At 31.1% G+C, this 23,751-nt stretch overlaps 3 protein-coding genes across 14 annotated transcripts; 1 reads left to right on the top strand and 2 right to left on the bottom strand.

Annotated features, from left to right (window-relative positions):
• Positions 1 to 39: 39 nt before the first annotated feature.
• Positions 40 to 3,144, bottom strand: LOC138180845 (protein FAM98B). 6 transcript variants are annotated; one of them, XM_069115108.1, is made up of 8 exons: positions 3,039 to 3,144; positions 2,884 to 2,932; positions 2,163 to 2,529; positions 1,785 to 2,075; positions 1,389 to 1,687; positions 892 to 1,316; positions 766 to 849; positions 40 to 625 (listed from the first exon to the last, which is right to left on the bottom strand). In XM_069115108.1, exons 1-8 carry the CDS (start codon positions 3,127 to 3,129, stop codon positions 453 to 455), a joined length of 1,779 nt encoding a protein of 592 aa, XP_068971209.1. In that variant the 5' UTR covers positions 3,130 to 3,144; the 3' UTR covers positions 40 to 452. The 6 variants fall into 6 exon arrangements, with proteins under 6 accessions (XP_068971209.1, XP_068971211.1, XP_068971210.1 ...); XM_069115110.1 differs by having other exon boundaries at positions 919 to 1,316; XM_069115109.1 differs by having other exon boundaries at positions 766 to 1,053; positions 1,108 to 1,316.
• A 107-nt stretch (positions 3,145 to 3,251) lies between these two features.
• On the bottom strand, positions 3,252 to 8,852 carry lin (protein lines homolog). 4 transcript variants are annotated; one of them, XM_069115119.1, is made up of 3 exons: positions 7,985 to 8,852; positions 7,593 to 7,823; positions 3,252 to 7,344 (listed from the first exon to the last, which is right to left on the bottom strand). In XM_069115119.1, the coding sequence occupies exon 3, from the start codon at positions 7,214 to 7,216 to the stop codon at positions 5,432 to 5,434; it is 1,785 nt and encodes a 594-aa protein (XP_068971220.1). In that variant the 5' UTR covers positions 7,217 to 7,344; positions 7,593 to 7,823; positions 7,985 to 8,852; the 3' UTR covers positions 3,252 to 5,431. The 4 variants fall into 4 exon arrangements, with proteins under 4 accessions (XP_068971220.1, XP_068971219.1, XP_068971221.1 ...); XM_069115118.1 differs by having other exon boundaries at positions 7,639 to 7,823; XM_069115120.1 differs by having other exon boundaries at positions 7,668 to 7,823.
• A 752-nt stretch (positions 8,853 to 9,604) lies between these two features.
• Positions 9,605 to 22,654, top strand: gek (serine/threonine-protein kinase gek). Of its 4 annotated transcripts, none has more exons than XM_069115090.1 (27): positions 9,605 to 10,440; positions 10,830 to 11,012; positions 11,117 to 11,299; positions 11,383 to 11,654; positions 11,737 to 12,036; positions 12,178 to 12,321; positions 12,431 to 12,553; positions 12,652 to 12,860; positions 12,937 to 13,151; positions 13,247 to 14,250; positions 14,388 to 14,623; positions 14,737 to 14,843; positions 17,915 to 18,112; positions 18,877 to 19,040; positions 19,115 to 19,370; positions 19,460 to 19,746; positions 19,822 to 19,965; positions 20,052 to 20,187; positions 20,282 to 20,523; positions 20,608 to 20,788; positions 20,865 to 21,053; positions 21,207 to 21,392; positions 21,472 to 21,653; positions 21,748 to 21,846; positions 21,915 to 22,038; positions 22,127 to 22,284; positions 22,417 to 22,654. In XM_069115090.1, exons 2-27 carry the CDS (start codon positions 10,883 to 10,885, stop codon positions 22,528 to 22,530), a joined length of 5,583 nt encoding a protein of 1,860 aa, XP_068971191.1. In that variant the 5' UTR covers positions 9,605 to 10,440; positions 10,830 to 10,882; the 3' UTR covers positions 22,531 to 22,654. The 4 variants fall into 4 exon arrangements, with proteins under 4 accessions (XP_068971191.1, XP_068971190.1, XP_068971193.1 ...); XM_069115089.1 differs by having other exon boundaries at positions 10,825 to 11,012; XM_069115091.1 differs by having other exon boundaries at positions 9,626 to 9,689; positions 10,825 to 11,012.
• The last annotated feature ends 1,097 nt before the right edge of the window (positions 22,655 to 23,751 follow it).

Raw genomic sequence — 23,751 nt, 5'->3', positions numbered from 1 at the left:
ATCATAATATATATTTAGTAAGTATTTTATACAATTAAATATTTTAATCAATCAATTAATCTCCTCACATTATTACATTATACGACTTAATTTCAACATACTTATCATTTCTTCATTGTACAAAAAAAGTGCATATTTACAAAATTCAAACACAAGTACATAGCCAAAATTAACATTCAGAACACAGTAAAGTATTCTAAAGTAGAATATAACAATTATTATAATTCCATAAGAATAAATAATTTATCTTATAAAAATAGTATCAATGTTTCTAATTCATTTTTAGTTTAGAATTAATATTTTCAATTCGCATAATATTTAAAAATATAATATAAATTAAGCAATTATATGTTATACAAAAATTCATTGATATTAATTATTATGCTCTGTGATGTAAATATTTTTTGCTATTACTATTATAAGCATAAGAATAATATTTTACATAAAATATTTTAGTATTGTCGTCCTCCTCGACCTCCTCCACGATTATATCCACCACGCTGATAGTTATCTGTTCCAGAATTGGCGCCACCCTGATTCCAGCCTCCCTGAACTCTACCTCCTCTTCCTTTACCACTACCTCCTCTTTGATACTGTTGTCCGCCTTTATATTCAGATTTGTATCCTAAATAAATTGATTATTAATCAATAATTTGATTAAAATCCTTTATAAAATTTATATGAAACACTATTATAAAATTACTATATTTACTTATATATATCCTACAGTTTCACTTTTATTATCTATATTTTTCAATTAATTACCTCCATCTCTGTTATCTCCGCCGTAAGTATTATTTCCACCGCCTCCATAACCACCTCCTTGTCCACCATAGCCGCCACCATGCCCTCCTCCATATGCACCTCCTTTGCCTCCTCCTCCGTAACCACCTCCTTGGCCTCCTCCTCCGTAACCACCTCCTTGGCCTCCCCCTCCGTAACTACCTCCTTGGCCTCCTCCTCCATAACCGCCTCCTTGACCTCCTCCTCCGTAACTGCCTCCTTGGCCTCCTCCTCCGTAACTGCCTCCTTGGCCTCCTCCTCCATAACCACCTCCTTGACCTCCTCCTCCATATCCACCTCCTTGACCTCCTCCTCCATAGCCACCTCCATATCCTCCTCCTTGCTTTCCTCCATATCCTCCTCCTTGTCCACCATATGCACCACTATTAGAAGCATAATTGGAACCCTGATATCCAGTGTCTACATAACCAGTATTACTGCTGTATGAATTTCTATTATCACTGGTGTAAGAATTAGAACTTTGAAAACTGCCACCTCCACGCCCACCACCTCTACCACCTCCTCGACCTCCGCTATAATATAAAAGTATATATATTCATTTTGAATTATCTTACCAAAACGTATTTTTTTTTACTTTATCTTACCCAGAAGTTAAAGGTCCAGGTACTCTATCCTTTTGCCAAGGTGGCATTTCGGGAGGTGGTGGTTCTTGTTCATATGGTCTTCCACCTCTGTCTGGTACCTCTCCTATAATAACTCTATTAATTTCACTTTGAGTATTTTTCCTAACACTTGCGTTGCTTGTTTTCTCCATTAATGCAATATCATCTCTTGCTGCTAGTAAATCAGCAAATGTAATATCTGGTTCTGCATTCAAAAGTTTCCTAGTTTCTTCATATTGTCTATTTAACTCAGCCTCTTGAGCTTTTACTTTGTCTGACCACTATGTTTGGAAATAAAAATCATATGTTTTTTTTAAATTATACATAAATATAAATAGCTTTTGTAACTTTACCTTAAAAGTAGCTATGTATACTTACTAGAAAAGATTGTACTGTTACATCGAGCCTCTTGAGCAACATATCACGGCGCATTCTGTATTCATCATGTAACTCTTGTTGTAAATGTTGAAGATCATTCCAATCTGCTTCTGAGAATTGATGACTAATTAATGGTTGGCCTACAAGCTCAGAAGGAGCTGTTTTTAACACTTCAGTCAATTTATTTTGCAGTCTTGTAAAAAGTTTCTCAGAAGTGATATCATTTGGTGGCCTTTCAAAATTTAAAGCTATTGACATATCTTTAAGATCTTTAGCTGTGTCACTCTCTTCCTACATAGAGTATATATACAAACTCTCATTAATAAAACTATAACATCATTTATATATTTTTGTCCTACTTTGATAATGGTAACTTACAACAACGACAGCCATGGAATTCGAACTTTTATGCTTCCTAAATTCTAATAATCTGCAAGTTTTTAATTCTGCTCCTAAAAAATCTAACAAAATGTACCTATCTTGTTCAGTTGCTAATCTTGCATTAACATTACCAGTCATTAATCTCTCATTCATACATCCTAATTCCTTAAGAAAACAGCTTAACTCTAAGAGGAAAGAACTAGAATCATCTGGAGACATTATGGCATGAATAGTTTCATCAATATCATTGAGTATTGCAATCTCATCTGCTAACCATGCTACAAGCTTTGTAAATTCTGGAGATTTTGGACCTTGTTTTACAGCCTCCTTAAATTTATTGGGATCTGTCAGCTGACCATTGTACCTATAAAATAAAATAATTTATCAGATAACATAATTAATAAAGTTTATGTTAAATATGTAATTATAAATAACACATCATATTAGTAACTTTGTATGTTCAATTAAAGTTAAATAAATGCATGTAAATAACGAATTTCCTTTAAATATCGTATAGTTTTAGTATTAATTCATTAACTGCCATTATTTTTATTCTAAGATCATAAAAATTCGAATTAACATTAATCACGATATCCATTAAACATTTTTTGTTTTAAGTCATTAAAAATCGCTAAAACATTTATAAAATTATACAATTTCGAAAAAATATTGGCAGTTAATAGATTAACGTTCAATATTCTAACCTCAAATTACATACCCAAGTTTTTTCATCCTCTCCAGTAATTTAAGTTCCATTTTGGCAAAACCTTTAATCGAATAAAACAAGTAATTGTTACCGGAACATAACATCTTCTAATGAAATCAAAATGATACATACTTACAATAAAAATATTAACAAATTAAACACAATACCTTTCTTTGCCGTATACACTGTCAATGTGGCAGACTCTAATATGAGGTGTGTAGGAACATGTGAGGTATATACGTATATGTATGAAATCATAGATTGTAGATGTATTATAGGTAATAGTATAGATAGGATAAGATATATGTATAAGATGTACATGTATAAGATATTGTTTGTGCTTACATCTTCTGTGCGGTAAGTTCTATTTTGAATTCTCCAATTTTGTAGATTTGAATTGTCCGCAAAAATTGAAATATTACCTAACACTATCAAAGAAATGAGATATTTCCTCTGAAAAATGACTCATTTAAATAATTTTATCTATTCATATGTCCTAAACAATGTTAAGTAACAATATGCACATAATTGTGTAATATAATTCAATTGTAAAATATAATACAACTTTCGATAAAGTCACAGAAATGTAAGGTTTATATCTTTATTGCAATGTTTCATTTTAAAACAAAATAATTATTTATTATAATTTTTTTAAATAAAAAGAACGAATATATATAATCTGGTATGATTTTATTTTGCAGCATTGCAGTAAGAAAATGTCCTAAAATTACAACACATGCATAGGTACGTAGAATTATGTAAAGTGCTGCCTTGCTAACTGACCGAAATTTTGTCTTGCTAATTGGCAATCTCTACTATTTATTAAAAATTCCTTCCCGAAGCGGTGCTCCGACGTTTTACATATGTATATAACGTGTTTCTTTAATTTCATTTTGTTTGAGTCCCGATATTTGAATTAGATTTAACTTTTTTCCCCGTGAATTTTATATGTTAATATACATAAGTGCTTAATTCGCAAATTCGATATCTTCATAAAATTTCTTCTAGATGTTGGAACATGTACTTTAAATTTCAAACATTACTATTAAGTAATCTGTAATTTATCCTAAATTCTGTAATATTTTTGCAAATTTGTGGATTGTACACTAGCATAAAGACATACATATACATATGTATTAGAATACATTAAACTAATATATAAGTATGTAGAGTATCCAATAATCGTGTTTTTAATTTCATAGTTACACTTAACTTTTGTTCCGATCATTACTAACATTTCAATACATGTTTATAATTTATTATTTTTTATATTTTACATTATACATATGTAAGTTGCGAATACTAGTAAAAAATCTACAAAGGGAAATGATAAATAAAATTAGATCATGATTATAAAAGTAAAAATATGTAGATTTTTAGTGTATTACATGTACCATACTTACAAAGATAATTTTAAGGTATGCATAATTAACATTACAATTAATATATACAAATACTTTAATTTGTAGAGAATTCCAAAACAACAATGGCAAATATTGTTCTTAACTTTAACTTATAGGAACAATCATTGCCATTTGTATCTAATAATTTATTAATACTGGCATAACTTTAAATGTCAATAACTGCATTTACATTGCCAGTAACTTTACATTTGTATATTTGTAATATTTTACAACATTATTATTTATACATTGTTAATAAATCATGACAATATGACAATGTCTTTCATTTTAATAAACATTATTTAATTTTACACCTGTATTTAAGTACGTGGATATAACAGAGGTGTCCTAGAATTCTGTTACAGATTTGTTACTGTTAAACAAATAAATGTTATAGATTCTGATTTAATACAATTAAATATTTTATTATGCCTCTGGCACAAAATTTCAAAGTCAATTTTATAATCTAAAGTGTTGATATAATTTATTTATATCCTTCTTTTACAAGATTTTTATATTATGTATTTTTCAAATGCATTTTATAAAAATCTTTATACTAGAATCTAATATACTCTTTTGTGAGTTTAGTTTTGTAATGTACAAAAAAGTATATCTTTATACATATTTAGTAGTACACATCAGAGGATCCAACTTACATAATTCTATTTGACTGGCAAATTGTACATTTAACCTTTATATATAGATATAAATATTATTCTAGTAGTATACATTTAAATTTATTTCCAATGGTGCTTTGGCAAATATGTTTTCATAGCACCATAAAAGTGCAATTTCATTGTGAAGCATATAATTTTAGCTAATCTTTGTACTACTTTTATCCATTTATACTTCAACCATGAAATGCAAAAAATAATTCTTGTGTAAAACTTCAACAATAGTTCTGAATGAATAAAATTTTGCTAAATATAATAAATAGAAATGTTTTTTTCTGTATCTTTTAATATTATTCTAAATATTTAATACTACAAAAGACAGTAGTATAAGTCAGTCATTTATAAAAATGAAGTTAATAAGATTATACAATTTTGTATTACTTTCTGACTGATAAAATAAGCCAGATGACGAAGCTTTCATTCTTACAATTTGTACATCTAGTGAATTGAAATTTTGAATCTCATCATGCAATCAAATAATAATTAGTTGTCTATATTTCCTTCATAGAAGGATTCACACTTTTCTAGCAAACGTAGAACTGGATTTATGTTATAAGGAAACAAATCTTTTGATACTAATCTATCAATTGCTAAACGAAGTCTTATCAATATTGTCATGGTATCATCTAATTCTCTTCCACAGCAAGAGACAAATTCTGTCCAATTTCTTTTAACATATTTCAAAAATCTCAATAAGTATAATAAGAAACAGGTCTCATTACTGACAAGTAAATCTAATAAAACATCTGGATCATGTGATACAGCATGTATAAATTGTATGAAAGTTAAAGTTGGACTAAGCATATGACCAAGATCATTTTGTGGAGGTCCTCTATAAAATAAACCAACAGCTACATCTAAACAACATACCATGCCTTCAATTAAAAAATCATCTTGATCATGGAACATTTGTACAACCCATTGTGATAAAGGCATTTCAGGATGAAATGGCATTAATGTCTTAACACACTGATCAAGTTGTCTTAGAACTTCTCTAATGCTCCTCTCAATAACTGCCATATCAGCATCAAGATCTTCTGCTTCAGAACCCAAGGAAGAGTCACTAGAATCGCTACGTGTCTCTTTAACTGTCACAGCAACACTTTTTAAAACTAAAAGCACTATTTTTTGCAGAAGAGGACGATCACCTTCACCAGATCCTCCTCCAAATCTTCCAGAACCATGTCGATACGGTAGAGCATCCAATAATCTCCAATCTTTTACAGCTCTTACAATCAAATGTGCAAGAGAACAAGGCTCATCTGGCAATACATCTTGTAAGGCCAAAGTACTTCCATAACACAATACTTCATTAAATAGCCCAAGGAGATGTCTCCAAATCACACCAGGAACATTGGCATTTAAAAGTACAACCAGGTTGTCTAATTGAGAATAAAAAAGTTTGGTATCAATAACAGATAAGTTGGCTTTAACAGAAATGATGGATTCCCACAAATCAAGAAATGTAATGACAGCTGATTCATGTTGTGGCGTATATGAACTTAAAATAGCATCAAATTTTGATACTAGTATAGTCCATTTAGATTCTAATGCTTTGACACACATTGCTTTTACTGGTGTACTATCAAAACTTTCTGTATCAGCAATTGATATTGTATTACAATGAGATGGTGGCACTATACTGTCTGTATCTTCAAGAGGATGAATACTGCAGTCCTTGTGTTCCACAACTCTTTTTACAACATCCAAAGTAAATAGCATTTGGCTTGGAGAATGAGTATTTACTAAAGATTGTGTTAATCTTTCCAACCATGCTGTGTCAATATTTTCTTTTGTTATAATAAAAAATGATGCAAGAACTCTGCTAGCAGCAAATGATATAAATTTATTTGTTGTACATGATAGGTCAATTATTTGATCTATAATGCCATGCTCGTTTCGCGCCAGCGCATCACAAACATCTACTACTCTCCTGCACATAATACCTCTAACATTTTGTTTAATGGCTAAATCAAATAATAGTTGTAAAGTACTTATAAATTCTAAGGTTTGATCAGGTTCCCATTCTGATAATAATGAAGATCTAAAAGTGCCATCTGCAGCTTCTACTGTTGCACTAGTGAATGGTTTACGTAAACTGCTTTCTGGTATATTACATAAGCATTGTGTCAACAGACTATTCTGTAATTGCTCAATATCTGATAATGTATCTTTTTCAACTTCATCATTTTCAATGCGTTGTTTCTTCTTTGCTGGCTCCTCCATTATGTTGTTAGGAGGATAATAATAACAGTGCCAAAGCACCATTAGCAGCACTATTCTTGCTGCTTTCTTCTTTTAGCTTATAATACTCTGTCATCAGGTTCATGAAATATAGTCAACATCAGCTTATTGTGTGTACAAAAGTCATAAACACATTAGCAGATACAATATACCTGTATTGACAAAAGAAAACACATTAATTTAAATCCTTTGGAAATTGACTATATCAGATATTTGAATATTACAAATACTATTTTATTTTATTTTTCTTAAAAAGAAGACTATTTTAGGGCACAAAAGATTTTAACCAATATCTATGTTATTTGATAGTATTCAATGAATAGAATCCAAAAATATCAATTTTGAATTTAAGAAACTTTTCAAATCAAATCAGTATGTTTTAACCCAAGCCTAACCTAACCTAATCAAAATCCAATCCAAAACTTTAAATTCAAACACAATCTCACTTATTTAAAAATTCAACTTTGTGATTTACTGTTTTGTAAATATATTCTTCTGCACAGAACCCAATATATCTCTTGAAACAAAAGTAACTTTCAAATTCCAAATTTCTTAAATCCAAAACTGGTCTTTTTAAACATTGTCATATATTATCAGAAAATATAAGAATCAGTCAAAAATTTTTGGTGACCTAAAATGAAGTTTGATCAAAAGAAATGTCATAAATATAATCTGTCATAAAACAGAATTTTCATTATTCAATGATGGTTAAAATATTATTTATAAGAGAATTTTTAATGAATCAATGTAATAACATCAATCAGAAAAGTAAAGAATAATATTAAAACTTACAGAGAGAACTGACTTCTATTTTCATTAAATTTCTGAAATGTTTGTAAATTCCAATACTTTTATAGGTGTACGTAAATAAGTATGTGTGTATATGTTTACGCATTCATTCATACGATGATATATGTGTATATTCTTTTTACATGCCGTGATCAATCAATTACTTAATATGTGAGGCATCTTTGCTAATAAACTTGAAATTATATCTGCTGCCAGACACATTCATAAGATGTTAACCGTGAAGACTTTAACACAGGTTGCACATGTAATATATATAAACCGACGCTTGGTGATACGTTAATATGCACACAGAAATATTCTCTACCGATACCTTGACAGACAGTTAAAATATATCAAGAGAATATTTGACAGTATTCTTTTCGAGTTATACCGTATTTCACTATTTTAACAGTGTAAATATATTATTGTTTGTGCTCGAAGAATTTCTTTTGACTAGGAAGTGACAGAGCACTCAGACAACTTTGCTCTGTTGCCACGTATACGTGCTACCGAGTAAAAATAAGAAATACGGATTTATATTGTTTAGCCGTAAATCTGCTCCAATTAAACAGTTCATATCTCACGTCGAGTGGTAAAATGTTAACCCGATAATGCATAAGACACGAATTCTTCGTGTTTATTACGTATTTTTCGGATGGCATCATGCAGAGCTGCGTAACACAGTAGCTCCTCCTCGCACATTCCACAATGTACTAAGTACGAATTATTGTAATTACTTTAACAATAGCCTCCAGACTGTTACTAAACCTTATCAAATATTCATTAAATGCCTATTTTTTCATTTTTCTTAATAAAAGTAATCAAAATCAAAAAGTCGTATAATAAATACACGAGATGATCGGCAACTCTGCATCGATGGCAGCGCTTAGAAATTTATACATATTCTTACTTGTTAAACAGTTTCTATTTTAATGATTTGCCTAATGTGAAATTATAAGTAAGACGACGTATTTCGATAGTTGTACCGATAGGAAAGATTGTATAATGTTTAATACAAGCCGAGAAGATTAAAAAAAATAAATTATTCAACATTCTTTATTCTATTACGTACTATATGGTTAAATTTATCATTTGCTTAATTTGATAATTACATTTATAGTAATAAAATATGATTCTTTTTTCTTATAGATTAATATATAAAGTTTTATTAGAAAATTTATTAAATATTAAAAATTAGTATTGGGTTGGAATAAATAATGAATTGGAATAATGGATTGTGATTTGTGTTCAACAAATTTTGAAATTAAATTTGAAAAAATGATTAATTATAAGCAATATAAGTTTTATATTTTACAGATTTCAATTTTACTTTAAAAGTATAAAAGTATATACATTTTTTTTCGTTTATTTCGGACCAATTAGCTTATACAGTATTATTTTAATTTGTAACAGGAAAAATGGAATTTTTATTCTCAATCTTAATTATTTCTGGAATATGACAAGCATGTTTAAGAAAAGAAGAAAATTATATGCTCTGATCAATTGCCAAATGATCGCTGTGTGAACTCGCTTTGTCATTACATCTTTCATATTGTAGGATAGGATCTATCTATATGCTGAACTGTCATAGGTATTTTCAATGACGTAGGACTGCCATATTTTTTTCTATATGGGGCCTGCTAGGGGGTCAACCAAATTGTTGGGGGTTTGGAGGTGGCCATGCAAGATGTTTTGTGATAAACGAATGGTGCGCATAATAAACAATTAAACCAATATTATAGCGGGACGCGTCGTTTCGGCAGATATGCTCGAATCGTTTGAGCAAACGGTCCGGATTGGCAAAGAAAAAGCCTTTCACTCAAAACATCTTTCTCACATGCGATAGGAATTTTACGTCACAAAAATTTTGATCGGGGATGAGAGTGTAGTGCCGTGGCGAGGTTATATCAGAAATTGGGACAATGGCCCTTTAAAATTTATCTACGTTTCATTTTATAATTATTAATATTTAAACGAGAAGTATTTGTATAGTCCTACTATACAATACTGATTTCTTCGAACGATACGAGTTGTCTTGGTGATTTTGTTGAATTCGTTGATCGCGAATGCGGTGCCCTACCCCGCTGCACTATTTTTGTCTGTACATTTTATTTACACGTATTTCTCTTGTTGCGTGTTTTCTTCGCCAAATATTTTGGCTATCTTTATAGCAGTTACGTAATTTCCGACGTGAGTAATTCCGGCACGATGGCCGATGATGAATTAAATGAAACTCGATTGTTTTACACGTAGTGGCGTGTGGACATATATACCACGCGAAGTTAAAGGGAATTGATTTTTGACATTCTTTGCATAAGAGTAAAAGAAGCTCAAAGCGTGCTGATATATATCAATAACATGAACGGGAAACGATCACTGCACGGTTGTAAACAAAATTAATGTTTAAACAGTGAAAGTGATCCTATTTAGATATGTCTATTGGAAATTATCTTCTTAAGGTAAATTACTAGTATACAATTATACTTGTTGTAGATACTGTTTGTATTTATATTTTTTTAATTGGTCTTTTAAATACTTGTAAAAATGTAGTATAACAAAAAATTTTTTTGATTGTTTAAGATGTTTTTAGTTGCATCTTTCATATTTATAAATAAAACATTTGACAAATTATGAATCCATATCCATATTTGGTTGAATGAAATAAAGAGAGATTAAATTAATAAAAAGCAAGTGTGTTATGTACAGAGTTATTGAGAATGATTGACATGACAATATTTTAAATATTTAATTCATTATCTTTAATGGAAGTATAAAATATATGGTATAATTATAGGTCTATATTAAATTTTATGCATAAAAAATAATAATATTAAATGTTTTAGGATAGTCATCACATCATAATGTGGTGGTTTAAAATACTATTGAACAATATTATTAAGAATGACAGAAATAGTATCCAAGGATTTTGGTAAGGGGCAACCTTTTCGAAAAAGAGACATGTCAGATTCGTCGCAGCACCAATATAATCAACCTCCTCCTGATATTATGCCAAAGGGACTTGCAATCAATGGTATATTCCCAAATATATAACAGCTTTTTGTAACAAAATATGTGTCAATAAACACATTATTATATTATAATATTATTATTACTAAATAATTATTATTTTCATAGGCATAGGAGGAAGGTTGCGCCAATTAGAATCTCTTTTTATTGATGGTCCTGTACAAGGGGAAGGAAGAATAGGCCACACATTTTCTATTGAGACACTTATTGATATTTTACTTGTCTTATATGATGAATGTTGTAATTCTTCCTTACGACGTGAAAAGACTGTCTCAGATTTTATTGAATTTGGTATATTACATATACATAACATATGTGTATTTTCTGAAAATTTATAATTTCATATTAAAAAAAATTCATATATTTTTTTATAGTAAAACCAGTGGCTACTTGCATTAAGAGTTTGCAATTGGCACGGGAGGATTTTGAAATAGTAAAAGTTATTGGTAGAGGTGCATTTGGTGAAGTATGTGTTGTAAGAATGCGTGGTTCAGACAAAGTATTTGCAATGAAAATTTTGAACAAATGGGAAATGTTGAAGCGTGCAGAAACAGCATACTTTAGAGAAGAGAGAGATGTACTGGTGTATGGTGATCGTAGATGGATCACAAATCTTCATTATGCCTTTCAAGATGACAATAATTTGGTAATTCTTCTAAGCATTAATAACAATTAGAAGCATTTATGAACATAAAAATATCTTATGTGTTTTAAATAATAATGTGTAGTACTTGGTCATGGATTATTACTGTGGTGGAGACCTGTTAACACTGTTGAGCAAATTTGAAGATCGCCTTCCAGAAGATATGGCGCGTTTTTACATAGCTGAAATGGTTCTGGCTATTGGGTCCATACATGACTTACGTTATGTGCACCGTGATATTAAACCTGATAATGTTTTGTTAGATGCAAATGGTCATATTAGATTAGCAGATTTTGGATCTTGTTTACGATTGTTTGAGGATGGCACTGCACAAAGTAATGTTGCTGTTGGCACACCAGACTATATTTCACCAGAAATCTTAAGGGTAAAATTATATTTCCATATTATTTTATATATAATTATTATTTTTATAATTTATAAATTATGTAGTATTAATTTGTATTTTACTAATTTATGATATTTACTACTCATGAATGTTAAAAAGAATGCATTGAATTTCATATAGGCAATGGAAGATGGTCAAGGACAATATGGACCTGAATGTGATTGGTGGTCTTTAGGAGTATGCATGTATGAAATGTTATATGGAGAAACACCATTTTATGCAGAATCTCTAGTCGAAACTTATGGGAAAATTATGAACCATAAGGTTATTAAATAATTTGAATTATACTTATAAAAGTTGTCACAATGATGTTATAATAATTATTATACATATATATTATACACATTAATGTGTTTATTTTACTTAATTTCAGAATTGCTTTGACTTCCCAGCAGATGACATGTATGAAGTTTCTGAAGAAGCTAAGGATTTAATGAGAAAATTAATATGTAGTTCAGAATTTAGACTAGGTCAAAATGGAATTGATGATTTTAAGGTATTAACATGTAATGTGTTAACTTAAAAATTATAATATTATGTGGTTATAATTAGAAAATTAAATTTAATATAATTAATTCTAATTATATAACACAGAAACATCCATGGTTTGAAGGAGTAAACTGGGAAACTCTTAGAGACAGTACTGCACCTTACATTCCTGAAGTTTCTTCACCAACAGATACATCAAACTTTGATGTTGATGATACAGATGTTCGCAGTTCTGATGCTGTTCCACCAGCAGCAAATTCTGCGTTTTCTGCACTTCATTTACCGTTTGTTGGCTTTACTTTCACTCAAGGAAGGTAAGTAGCATCTTTTACTTCTTTATGTTCCTAAAAAGAAGTGTACTTAATATGGATTTGTATTTATAAATTACAGTTGTATATCTGATCTGGGTTGTTTGTCTGCTATAACTCAAAAGGATAAACGTGTGCAAATACTGGAGGAAGAAAATGCACAACTGACACAAGCACTTGAAGATTTAAAAAAACAAATTAGTATGAGTCATTCTTCCCCGGGAATATCACCAGATTCTAATAATGCAACAAGAAAACTTCAGGATGAAATAAATACACTTACTAAACGCAACTGTGGTATAAATATATATCTCTAAATATGTACTACTGTAAAAAATATATGAATACTTAATCATGTTATTATTTCATAATATTTCTTTATAATTTTCTAGAATTAGAATCACAGTTAAAATCCATGGAGGTCCCTCGTGAATTACGCAACTTAGATAACGGTGATATGACAAAATTACGGGAATTAGAAAAATTAGTACGCTCTCTTCGATCAGAAAAGGAAGAAGCTATTAAAGATAAGTTAGATGTCCAGGAGAAGCTTAAACTTCAAGATAAAGAATTAAAAGATGCATTAACACAACGTAAACTAGCAATGGCTGAATATACCGAAGTTACAGACAAATTATCAGAATTAAGACAACAGAAACAAAAATTGTCTAGACAAGTCAGAGATAAAGAAGAAGAATTGGAGGTTGTAATGCAAAAGGTTGATAGCTTACGACATGACATTAGAAAAGCGGAAAAGTTACGTAGAGAATTAGAGAATCGAGTGGAAGAGGCAATGGCTGAAACGAGTAAAGAAAGAAAATTAAGAGAACGTAGCGAAGAATATTGTAAGCAAATGCAGGAAGAAACAGAGAAAATTAGGCAAAGGTCTATGGGAAATGATGCAAGTGCAAATCATGCATTAGCGACACAAGAAATTAATAGGTTAAAAGCAGAAGTGGAAAAACTCGAAGTTCAATATAATGAAAATTTGAACCAACAACAAGGTAGGTTCAATCTTGAAATTCGTAGTCTCCAAGAACAATTGCATGAAGCTGAAACAAGAAGAGATTTATTGGAAAGGGAAGTCCAGTTAACGAAAGAAAAATTAGATAATGCAAGATTAGAAAATATCACTGATAGTGAGGAGACTATAAATGAATTAAACAGGCGTCATGAAAGAGAAAAAATTATGCTAGTCGAAGAAAACAAAAAACTTATGTTAGAACTTAACACTCTTACCGATAGTGTTAATAGAATACAAGGTGAAAGGCGACAATTAGAAGAAGAATATGAGGAACTAAGAAACAAGAAGGAAGCTATTGCACAATGGGAAGCTCAGATTACCGAAATTATTCAGTGGGTGTCCGACGAGAAAGATGCTAGAGGATACTTACAGGTCTGTCCTACCTATATTTTTGTTATTAATGATGATCATTAATATTATATGTATCTGATATATATATTATATGTATGTATATGTATGTATGATATGTATCTCAAGAACTGTTTAATTTTGTGCTTAATAAATTTCAGGCGTTAGCAACAAAAATGACAGAAGAATTAGAATTCTTAAAACATTCTGGTGGTGTAGGTGGTGTAGGAAGTGGTTCTACAATGGCAGATAAAAATTGGCGAAATCGTAGATCACAAAAGCTTGACAAAATGGAGCTTTTGAACCTACAAAGTTCTTTACAAAGTGAAATACAAGCTAAGCAGGCAATATCTGAAGAACTTACAAAGACGCGTTCAGATTTAATTGCTGCTCAAAAGTAATTAATTTAAATATATTATAAATAAAATAAATTGTAATGACGAAAATATTTTTATTTCTCTAAATGTCACTGATATAATTTAATAATGGTAAATCATTGTGTATCTACAGGGAATTAAGAGATTTCAGACAACGATTCGATACACTCACGCACGAGATAAAACGTAAAGAAATGCAAATAAAAGAGTTGCAAGCGAGGCTTGATACAGGCGATGGCTGTAAGTACATTTCATATAGCACTGTTACAAAAAGAAATTTCGTAAAAATTTTATTGTTACGTTTTTATAAAAATTCTGTACGAACTATTATTATACAAACTACTGCGATACATGCTGTGTATGTAATTTGTAAATCTTTTAATCTCTCTCGTACATTGTTTAGGCGGTGAATATATCTGTTCGGTGTTTTATTCTACATATTCTGTAAAATATTCTGTATTATTTTAATATGTTGTGGCACGGAGTATATGATTTATATATACAATACGTAATAAATAGAATAGAATGTTCGTCATAAATAGATACAAAATATTATTTATTAGATATATAATACCGTATGTGATTTAAATATTGTGTGATACAAGAAATTTTTATATATGAATTTTTATATAAATATGCTAGATTGTTTTTCTTAATTTCAAATTTGCATGCATATAGTAAAAGGTCAACAGAATCAAGAAATTGTTATATAAAATATATAGCAGGAATCATATATAGCATTCATACTTCTCAATATAAATTCTTAAGATTTGCTTATTAACTCTTATTTTTGTCTCTCTTATCTAATAAAAAATATATATTAATTAACATAAATAATAGAAGTTTGTTGTGAAGATGCATGAATGGTGTACATGATTCTTTGCACTTGCATATTTATATTATTACGTAGTATATTACTTTTATATTATAACTAAAATTACAAGTCATTATAGCCAGAAGTATGATTTAACAATCTCTTTAGTTTTTGTAGTAAAATATAGAATTTCTAAGAGGTATAACTATATGTGAATACCATCTATTTCTTGTAGTTTGCATTAGTTTAATTAATGGCTTGATATTATATTGGTATGAGTCAGTGTGTGGTTATTTTTTTCTTTTCTTAATTTTTTTTTATAAATGTGAATAGTAAGAGTTGGTGTGTGTTTCTAGACTGATATTTAAATGTATTTTAAGACAGTTACAAATATGAAAGTGCAATTCATTATACATATATATATATATATATGTCGGAGATGAAAGGAAAGCCGAAGCCGTTCCTTGGAAATTTTAGGAACATCCTCTAATACTCTAGCCTGGATTTTATCATAGCTGTAATTGTTCGAGATTTGTGATAGCAAGATTGGGTTCGAGGTGACAATTGGTCGCCGAACGTAGTCCACCGTCACGGGATGGATGTTTTGCCTAACGGAGGTCTGGAGTGGTTGTATGGGTTTTCCGAGAAATGTGGTTGTGGCAGCATGCGGCCTCGGGAGCGGGCCTAGCCACGTGTGAAGTTGCCTCGGAGGTGCTGATACAATGGGTCATACATTGTATTACTAATCAAACTCCAGGCAGAAACTGCCTAACAACGGCGTTTGGAACTTTCTTGATGCTTCCAACGAGTCTGTCTAGCAACGGCGTTTGGAACCTTCTCGATGCTTCCAAACGGGTATAGAAAAACAAATGCAATCGTACAGCGAGAAAAATCTCCACGAGGCTGGCATTCTTGCGACTGCTTTGGAGAGTGACACGTCGAGTCTTCAACCATCGTATTTCTGTGCTTAAGATCAGTCTACGCTTAGTAAAGAGTTATCCCGTTGGCCGTGGATTCGTTTGAACTCAAAAATATTGTTAATAGCGTTCATTAAACTTATTGTTCGTAAATCATACTATTCATTAAACTTACTATTCGTTAAGCTCATTATTCATTAGACTTATTATTTGTTAGACTTATTATTCGTTCAACTTATTATCCACTAACTTTATTATTTCTTAAGCTTATTATTCACTAGACTTATTATTTGTTAATCTTTGTAGTAGACTTGTGTATACGTGTAAATATAATCTCGGTTGTGTAAAACAATGATTAATTCACGTGAAGAGTTGTTACGCGCCCAAAATTCCAACCATAACCCAACATCAGAAGTGGGATCAGAACCGCTTAAAGTGATACAAGAACAGATGGCCTTTATGCGCGAGTTAATTCAGACGCTAGCGCAAAAACCGAGGGAGCTTGAACCGAGTATGAAACCCGGAAAATTTTCGTTACCACGCTTTAACCCCGAAGTCGCAAGAATGCCAGCCTCGTGGAGATTTTTCTCGCTGTACGATTGCATTTGTTTTTCTATACCCGTTTGGAAGCATCGAGAAGGTTCCAAACGCCGTTGCTAGGCAGACTCGTTGGAAGCATCGAGAAAGTTCCAAACGCCGTTGTTAGGCAGTTTCTGCCTGGAGTTTGATTAGTAATACAATGTATGACCCATTGTATCAGCACCTCCGAGGCAACTTCACACGTGGCTAGGCCCGCTCCCGAGGCCGGATGCCGCCACAACCACATTTCTCGGAAAACCCATACAACCACTCCAGACCTCCGTTAGGCAAAACGTCCATCCCGTGACCGTGGCTACGTTCGGCGACCAATTGTCACCTCGAACCCAATCTTGCTATCACAAATCTCGAACAATTACAGCTATGATAAAATCCAGGCTAGAGTACTAGAGGATGTTCCTAAAATTTCCAAGGAACGGCTTCGGCTTTCCTTTCATCTCCGACACATATATATATATGTAATAATATCATTTTATGGTCATATATATATATATCATAATTGATCATATTGATCGTATAAATATTTTAATAATAGTATGAAAAATGCATGTATCTTTAAAATATGTTATAATTCATAGGTATTTGGCACAAATGAAAATTGAATATATGTGTATCAGAATAATTCAGTTGTTGTCTTGAAAAAACATAAGGCACTTGATTTTTAAAATGTGATGTTTTCTGACATTGTTAGGTTGACCTTAATATTTTAACAAAATATTTTGTCTGTATTATATGTAATATATTTAACTATTTCACTATAATACTTCACTTAGGTAATATACTAAGTATAAAAGTTATTGCCAATACTTACTTTACCAATAATAGAGATCGTTACTATTTGGATACCTATCCAGCATAGTAATTCGGTTCTCCGGTACGGTATGCGATTCTGATTTCTAGACTACAAAGTGCCTCTGTTTATTGGCGTAACGAGCTGTGTCTGGGGCCTCTTGTTGCTCATCTTCAAACTGTATTTGTGACAGCTGCCCTATCCAGCAAAACGTCAAGAAAATCTCCAAACATCGTTAGCACCAAACCCCAACGCATCATCGTACATCAGCCGTCGTCACCCCTACCAGTAATGCGTGCTTCCCGCGTCACGACATGTCGCTTATTAACTAGATTCGTTCCCGTCAACACATTCATCAGTCAGAATGCCGTCGCCATCGTATCGCCACCCGGTAAATGAAGTGGCAACAAAACGCGATTTTGATTGACTAGTCAGTTGGGATGCTAATTACAGAACACAGTGCTATGTTTTTTATGAATATAATGGTATGAAACATTAAATGTTTTTCTTTAAAAGGGAGCGTTAAATGTATCAGATTGTTCTTATTTAAAACATAGCTCTATGTTAACTTTAATTTCAATTACTGTGAAAATCAGTTATGTGTTTCTTGTATGTTGGATATAATCATCCCCCAATTAAGGATAGTGTCAGTAGCTTTTCATCGTTTTAGGTGATGGTTGTCCTTTGTTAATTGTTGTAGCTGATAATCACTCAGTTTTGTAATTAAATGATTAACAGGTATGTTGTGTCTGAATGTTTTCGCCTTTAGATTGTTTGAACTGATTGACTTTTTAGTACATCTTATTACATGCTTGCTATTTCTGCTGGTAAACAATCAACCTTTACCTGCATAATAACGATTACTATTTTAACAGAGTTTGTGTGGTGCAAATTGCAGTGCAGTGATTATATTAAAATGTTCAAAAGAAGATGTTATGAAATTTACATTGATTTATGTATCTACTTGTAGAAAGAAAAACATAATTCTTTACTTTTACATTCTTTATATATTAATAGAATATAGATAAAAGTATTACAGATATCTTTTTTCTTTATTAGTTTAACATTATTAAAAACAATTTCAACTTCCTATAATCAAAAAAAAGATGTTACCATTTTTTATCCTATTAATTTAAAATTTTTTTTGTATTTCAGTTTTAGAACGTCCTACATCTCAAATGTCATATTTGGAACATTTCTTGAAAGAAACTGCAAGCAGTACACGTCACGGAAGTGCAGATAGTGTAGAAGCCGATATCGAAGATAATCGAGCACCAAGTATCTCCAGCAGTAAAAGCAACTTATCTGAACTCAGTATTGTAAGTATCATTTTCTAAGTTTAATATAACATTAAGTGTTTACACATTAAAATTCAATATATATTAAATTTTAGGATCCCACATCTCCGTTATCTCATGAACTTCTCAATAAATCATCAACATCTCATGGACAAACCAATCTTCAACCAAAACCAAAATCTCACCAATTCTTAGTAAGAACATTTTCAGCACCTACAAAATGTAATCATTGCACTTCACTGATGGTAGGTTTAACCAGGCAAGGAGTTGTATGTGAAGTTTGTGGCTTTGCATGTCATATGCCCTGTTGTGATAAAGTTCCATCAATGTGTCCTGTGCCACATGATCAAAGTAAGTTATCTTTAGGAAATCATATTTAGTGCAATTTATTTTGAAAATATAATTCTTTAATATAGCATGATAATAAATACTTTTTCCAGCAAAACGACCACTAGGTATTGATCCTACACGAGGAATAGGTACAGCTTACGAAGGATATGTTAAAGTGCCAAAAATGGGTGGAGTGAAAAAGGGCTGGGTTCGTCAATTTGTGGTGGTTTGCGACTTCAAATTATTTCTTTATGATATTTCACCAGATCGTAATGCATTACCATCTGTTTACGTGTCTCAAGTCTTGGACATGCGGGACGAAGAATTCAGCGTTAGTTCTGTTCGAGATTCGGATGTTATACATGCTACAAAGAAAGATATTCCATGTATATTTAGGGTAATGCTTAAAGTCTTTTGTTGTATTTTTATTATACATTCCTTCAGGATTTATTTTTATCTCATGTTTATTTAGATAACGACATCTCTACTAGAACCACCTGGTTTAAGAAATCACACGTTAATGCTTGCAGACACTGAAAGTGAAAAAACAAAGTGGGTAGTTGCTTTAAGTGAATTACATAGAATATTAAAGAAAAACAATCTTCCTAATACAACGGTAAATACAATATATTGATATATATATTAATAAGATATCGTTCAATCTCATTCATTTTTATTTATGCTCTTCTTTTTACGTTACAGATTTTTAGAGCAAAAGAATTACTAGATAATACATTGGCGCTCATTAAAAATGTGATGTCAGGAGCAATTATTGATCCAGATCGTCTAGTCATTGGCACAGAAGAAGGTCTCTTCTGTTTAGATTTAGATCGTAGCGGTATGTTCTATCCTATATATATATATGTGTGTGTGTGTGTGTGTGTGTGTGTACAAAATCATTTTGTTGTGACTAATTTGTATTACATATTTAGAAATTGCAAGAGTAGGAGAAGGCAAAAAAATATATTTACTGGAATATGTAACAGAAGAACAATTAATAGTAGTTTTAAGTGGAAAACAACGTCATGTACGGCTGGTCCCAGTACGTGCATTGGATGGAGACGAAGTTGAATGGATTAAAGTTGCAGAAACTAAAGGATGTATAACTTTAACGACCGGGATAGTCCGTCGCAGTCCACTAACTTATTGTTTGTGTGTTGCCATAAAGAAGCAGGTAAGTCATGTTATTGTATAATATCGGATCATTAATGTAATAGATATTTCCTATATTTAATGTCATTTTTCTGTTTTAATTTAGAATGCATCACAAGTCATTATTTATGAAATTACGCGTACGAAAACACGTCATAAACGTATACGTGAACTAATGTTATCATGTCATGCACAAACTTTGCAAGTTCTTTCTGAAGGTCGCTTCTGTGTCGGATATCCTTCCGGATTTTCTATCTACAGCATCTTAGGAGACCATCACCCTATTTGTAAATATATAAATCCGACTTCAAATAAATTCAGAATTAATTTGAGACCTATAAATCTCTTATTTTTATGTTTTAGCATTGGTCCATTCTGAGAATACGCTCTTAGGTTTTCTTACATACAGTGCTGTGGATGCTTTACGTTGTATCGAATTGCCACGTGGTGAATTCTTATTAGTCTTCCATACATTAGCAGTTTATGTTGACAGCCAAGGCAGAAAGAGTAGAGATCGTGAAATTATGTATCCTGCTGTTCCTACAGCAGTTAGTGAGTATTATTTTTAAAGCATAATATGGAACATGTTAAAACGAAATGTAATTATAATCTCGTATTACATATTACAAATGTAACAAATATTACATGTACAAATGTAACAAATGTACATATATTGCATATAACAATTATAACTTTACGTCACAGGTTATTGTGAAGGCTACTTGCTAGTTTATAGCGAGACTCACATCGATGTGTTTGACTGTACAACTGGAGATTGGTTACAAACACTTAATGTGAAGCGTGCACGACCACTGAATACTTCAGGTTCTTTAACGTCCTGTGTCATTAACGATATGCCACATGTTATTTTTCTGAGCAATTTACATCAACGTTAGTATACTTCATATAACAACAATCATAACTATAAAGTGATTAGATATAATATACAATATTCGATTTAATATAATAGGAGAACTACTTAATTTAACACCACTAGATGCAAGTGGTAGACAAATGACAAAACCGCGAAGGAGATTTTCATTAAGAGAAGGAAATAGGGCTGTTCGTCCTACTGATAGACGTTCCAAAATGATATCTGCTCCGACGAATTTTAATCATATCAGTCATATGGGTCCGGGTAATGGAATACAAGTAAGTTATTTTAAGTTTCCTTTTTTTTTTTTTGGTTAATACATATATTTTTTGATATACATCTATTTTATAAATGTCTTATATTTTATATTAGATTCAACGATTGTTAGACCTGCCTACTACACTTGAAACAGCTGATCAACAACATAGCGGTCATCACAGTAGCTCTCATCTTCATAGCAGCCAACAAAGAGTAAGAATATAATACATCTTTATGTATTTCTAAAAACATCAAATGTCTACTTACATTTTTTTTCTTAGTTGTATAGTCCTGCAATTCAAGCATCAAGTAAACCAGCGCCACTGCCGCCTAGGCATCCACCTTCTGATACCCGACGTCTTAGTTCTCATATATCCAGAAATTCCGGATATTCACCGCATAACGGTATTTATATGCTTAATCGTATTGTATTTTATTCTGTTACATAATTTTATTTGAGATATCTTACATCATATATAAAATCTTTTCTTAGGTTCAACATCATCACGCAGAGGACCGGCACCACCACGACCAACTGCTACTCCACCTTCGTTACCCCGTACTCCTGTGGACCAAGTTGATTCGGAATCTGTGCATCTACGATCGCATACTCCACTTTCTCTTGGTAGCATCGCATCTTTACACGACAAGGTATTACTTTTTTTCTTATTAAAAATATTAACCAAATATAAAGATGACATAGATAGAGAACATTCAACGTGTTCTAAAAAGTTTAGAGAAATCGTACTTTTAATAAATACATACAATTTTTCATTAATGTAGGAACACACCTCTGGTGGAAGTCCTAGACATTCAATAGCTTCAAACAACAGTTCAAATCCATCGACGCCACCAAGTCCCGCTCATGATCATGGTTCATCTTCATATGATTCATAAAAATTAATTTAACACTTCTCATAACATTAATAACTTACTGTAATCGCGTCTACTACCTGAATAATAGGATTACAGTATCTATGATAACATTTTTACATAAAATGATATCCGTATTTGATTTTTAGCTGGAAAGTTATCGTATTTATTTCTTTCTTTTTTCAATTTTGTGCAATACATTTTTCTAACCTTGTGCATTATGTTAATTGTATTACAAACGTCTAACAAAAGGCATAATACTCGTATATACAAATGAATTAAGAAGTTGCATGTTTTAGTTATTTAATTCCATAATCAATACAAAGATTTCATAAATATATTAACATTGATTTTGGTATCATGTTGCAATAACTTTCTGGTTTTCAAGAACTTATAACATGTTATATATTTAACAAGGGAATTTACAGTTTATGTAATGATAAATTGTAAATAATTTATGTTCGGAAATCAATGAATCAGCTTTACGATGCCATATATTACCAAAGTAGGTATCGTTTTAATTTCCTCTTTTTTTCGGAATTTTAATACGAATACTTTGTATAATTTTAATTTTTGATCATCGTAATGAACTACCTTAAGTTAATAAAAATTGAAATCTCAGTCAAATTATCTAGCAATAAAAAATTAATCTAATTAATCTATCGTACCTACCTTTTGAATCTAGGTATAAATAATAGTTTCAAGTAAATTATATACTTAGTCATTCTTAGTGACAAATGAATTCAGTGGAAGTGAATCTGATCTGATGCCTTATGACTAAATATTTTCTATTGCGTCATAATGCAGTAAGGTGCATCATTTTATTCAGCATGTGAATAGTAGAAATAATCGTGCAATGTATCTAAAGCTCCTGCTAATAAATAGCTATTAAGCAAGGCGGCTATATACTTTTACATGACATATGAGTATTATATTTGTGACAGTAAAAGAGTGATGTTGAATATTGATTTGTCCTTACTGCGACAAAAACTGATTTCTCGTTTATAAATGTACTGCTTTCTCTATAATTAAGGCTATAAATATCATTGTGGAAACTCTTTTTTTTTAATGCATATACGTATTTAAAATTTGTCAGTCAAATATTAATAAGTGCAATGCATAATGACTGAGAATAGAATCGAAACGAAAACGGAACGACGATGATTAAGTATTAATTATTAGACGTTTATTTCAAACCATGAAATTCTGAAATCCTTATTTATATTTGCAACAATTTGAAGAGAG

This window comes from Bombus flavifrons, chromosome 6 (assembly GCF_040668555.2).
Source record: "Bombus flavifrons isolate JBK064 chromosome 6, iyBomFlav1_principal, whole genome shotgun sequence".
NCBI classification, from domain to species: Eukaryota; Metazoa; Arthropoda; class Insecta; order Hymenoptera; family Apidae; genus Bombus; species Bombus flavifrons.
Note: the sequence above shows the minus strand (reverse complement) of the source record. Positions and strands in the feature narration are given on the sequence as shown.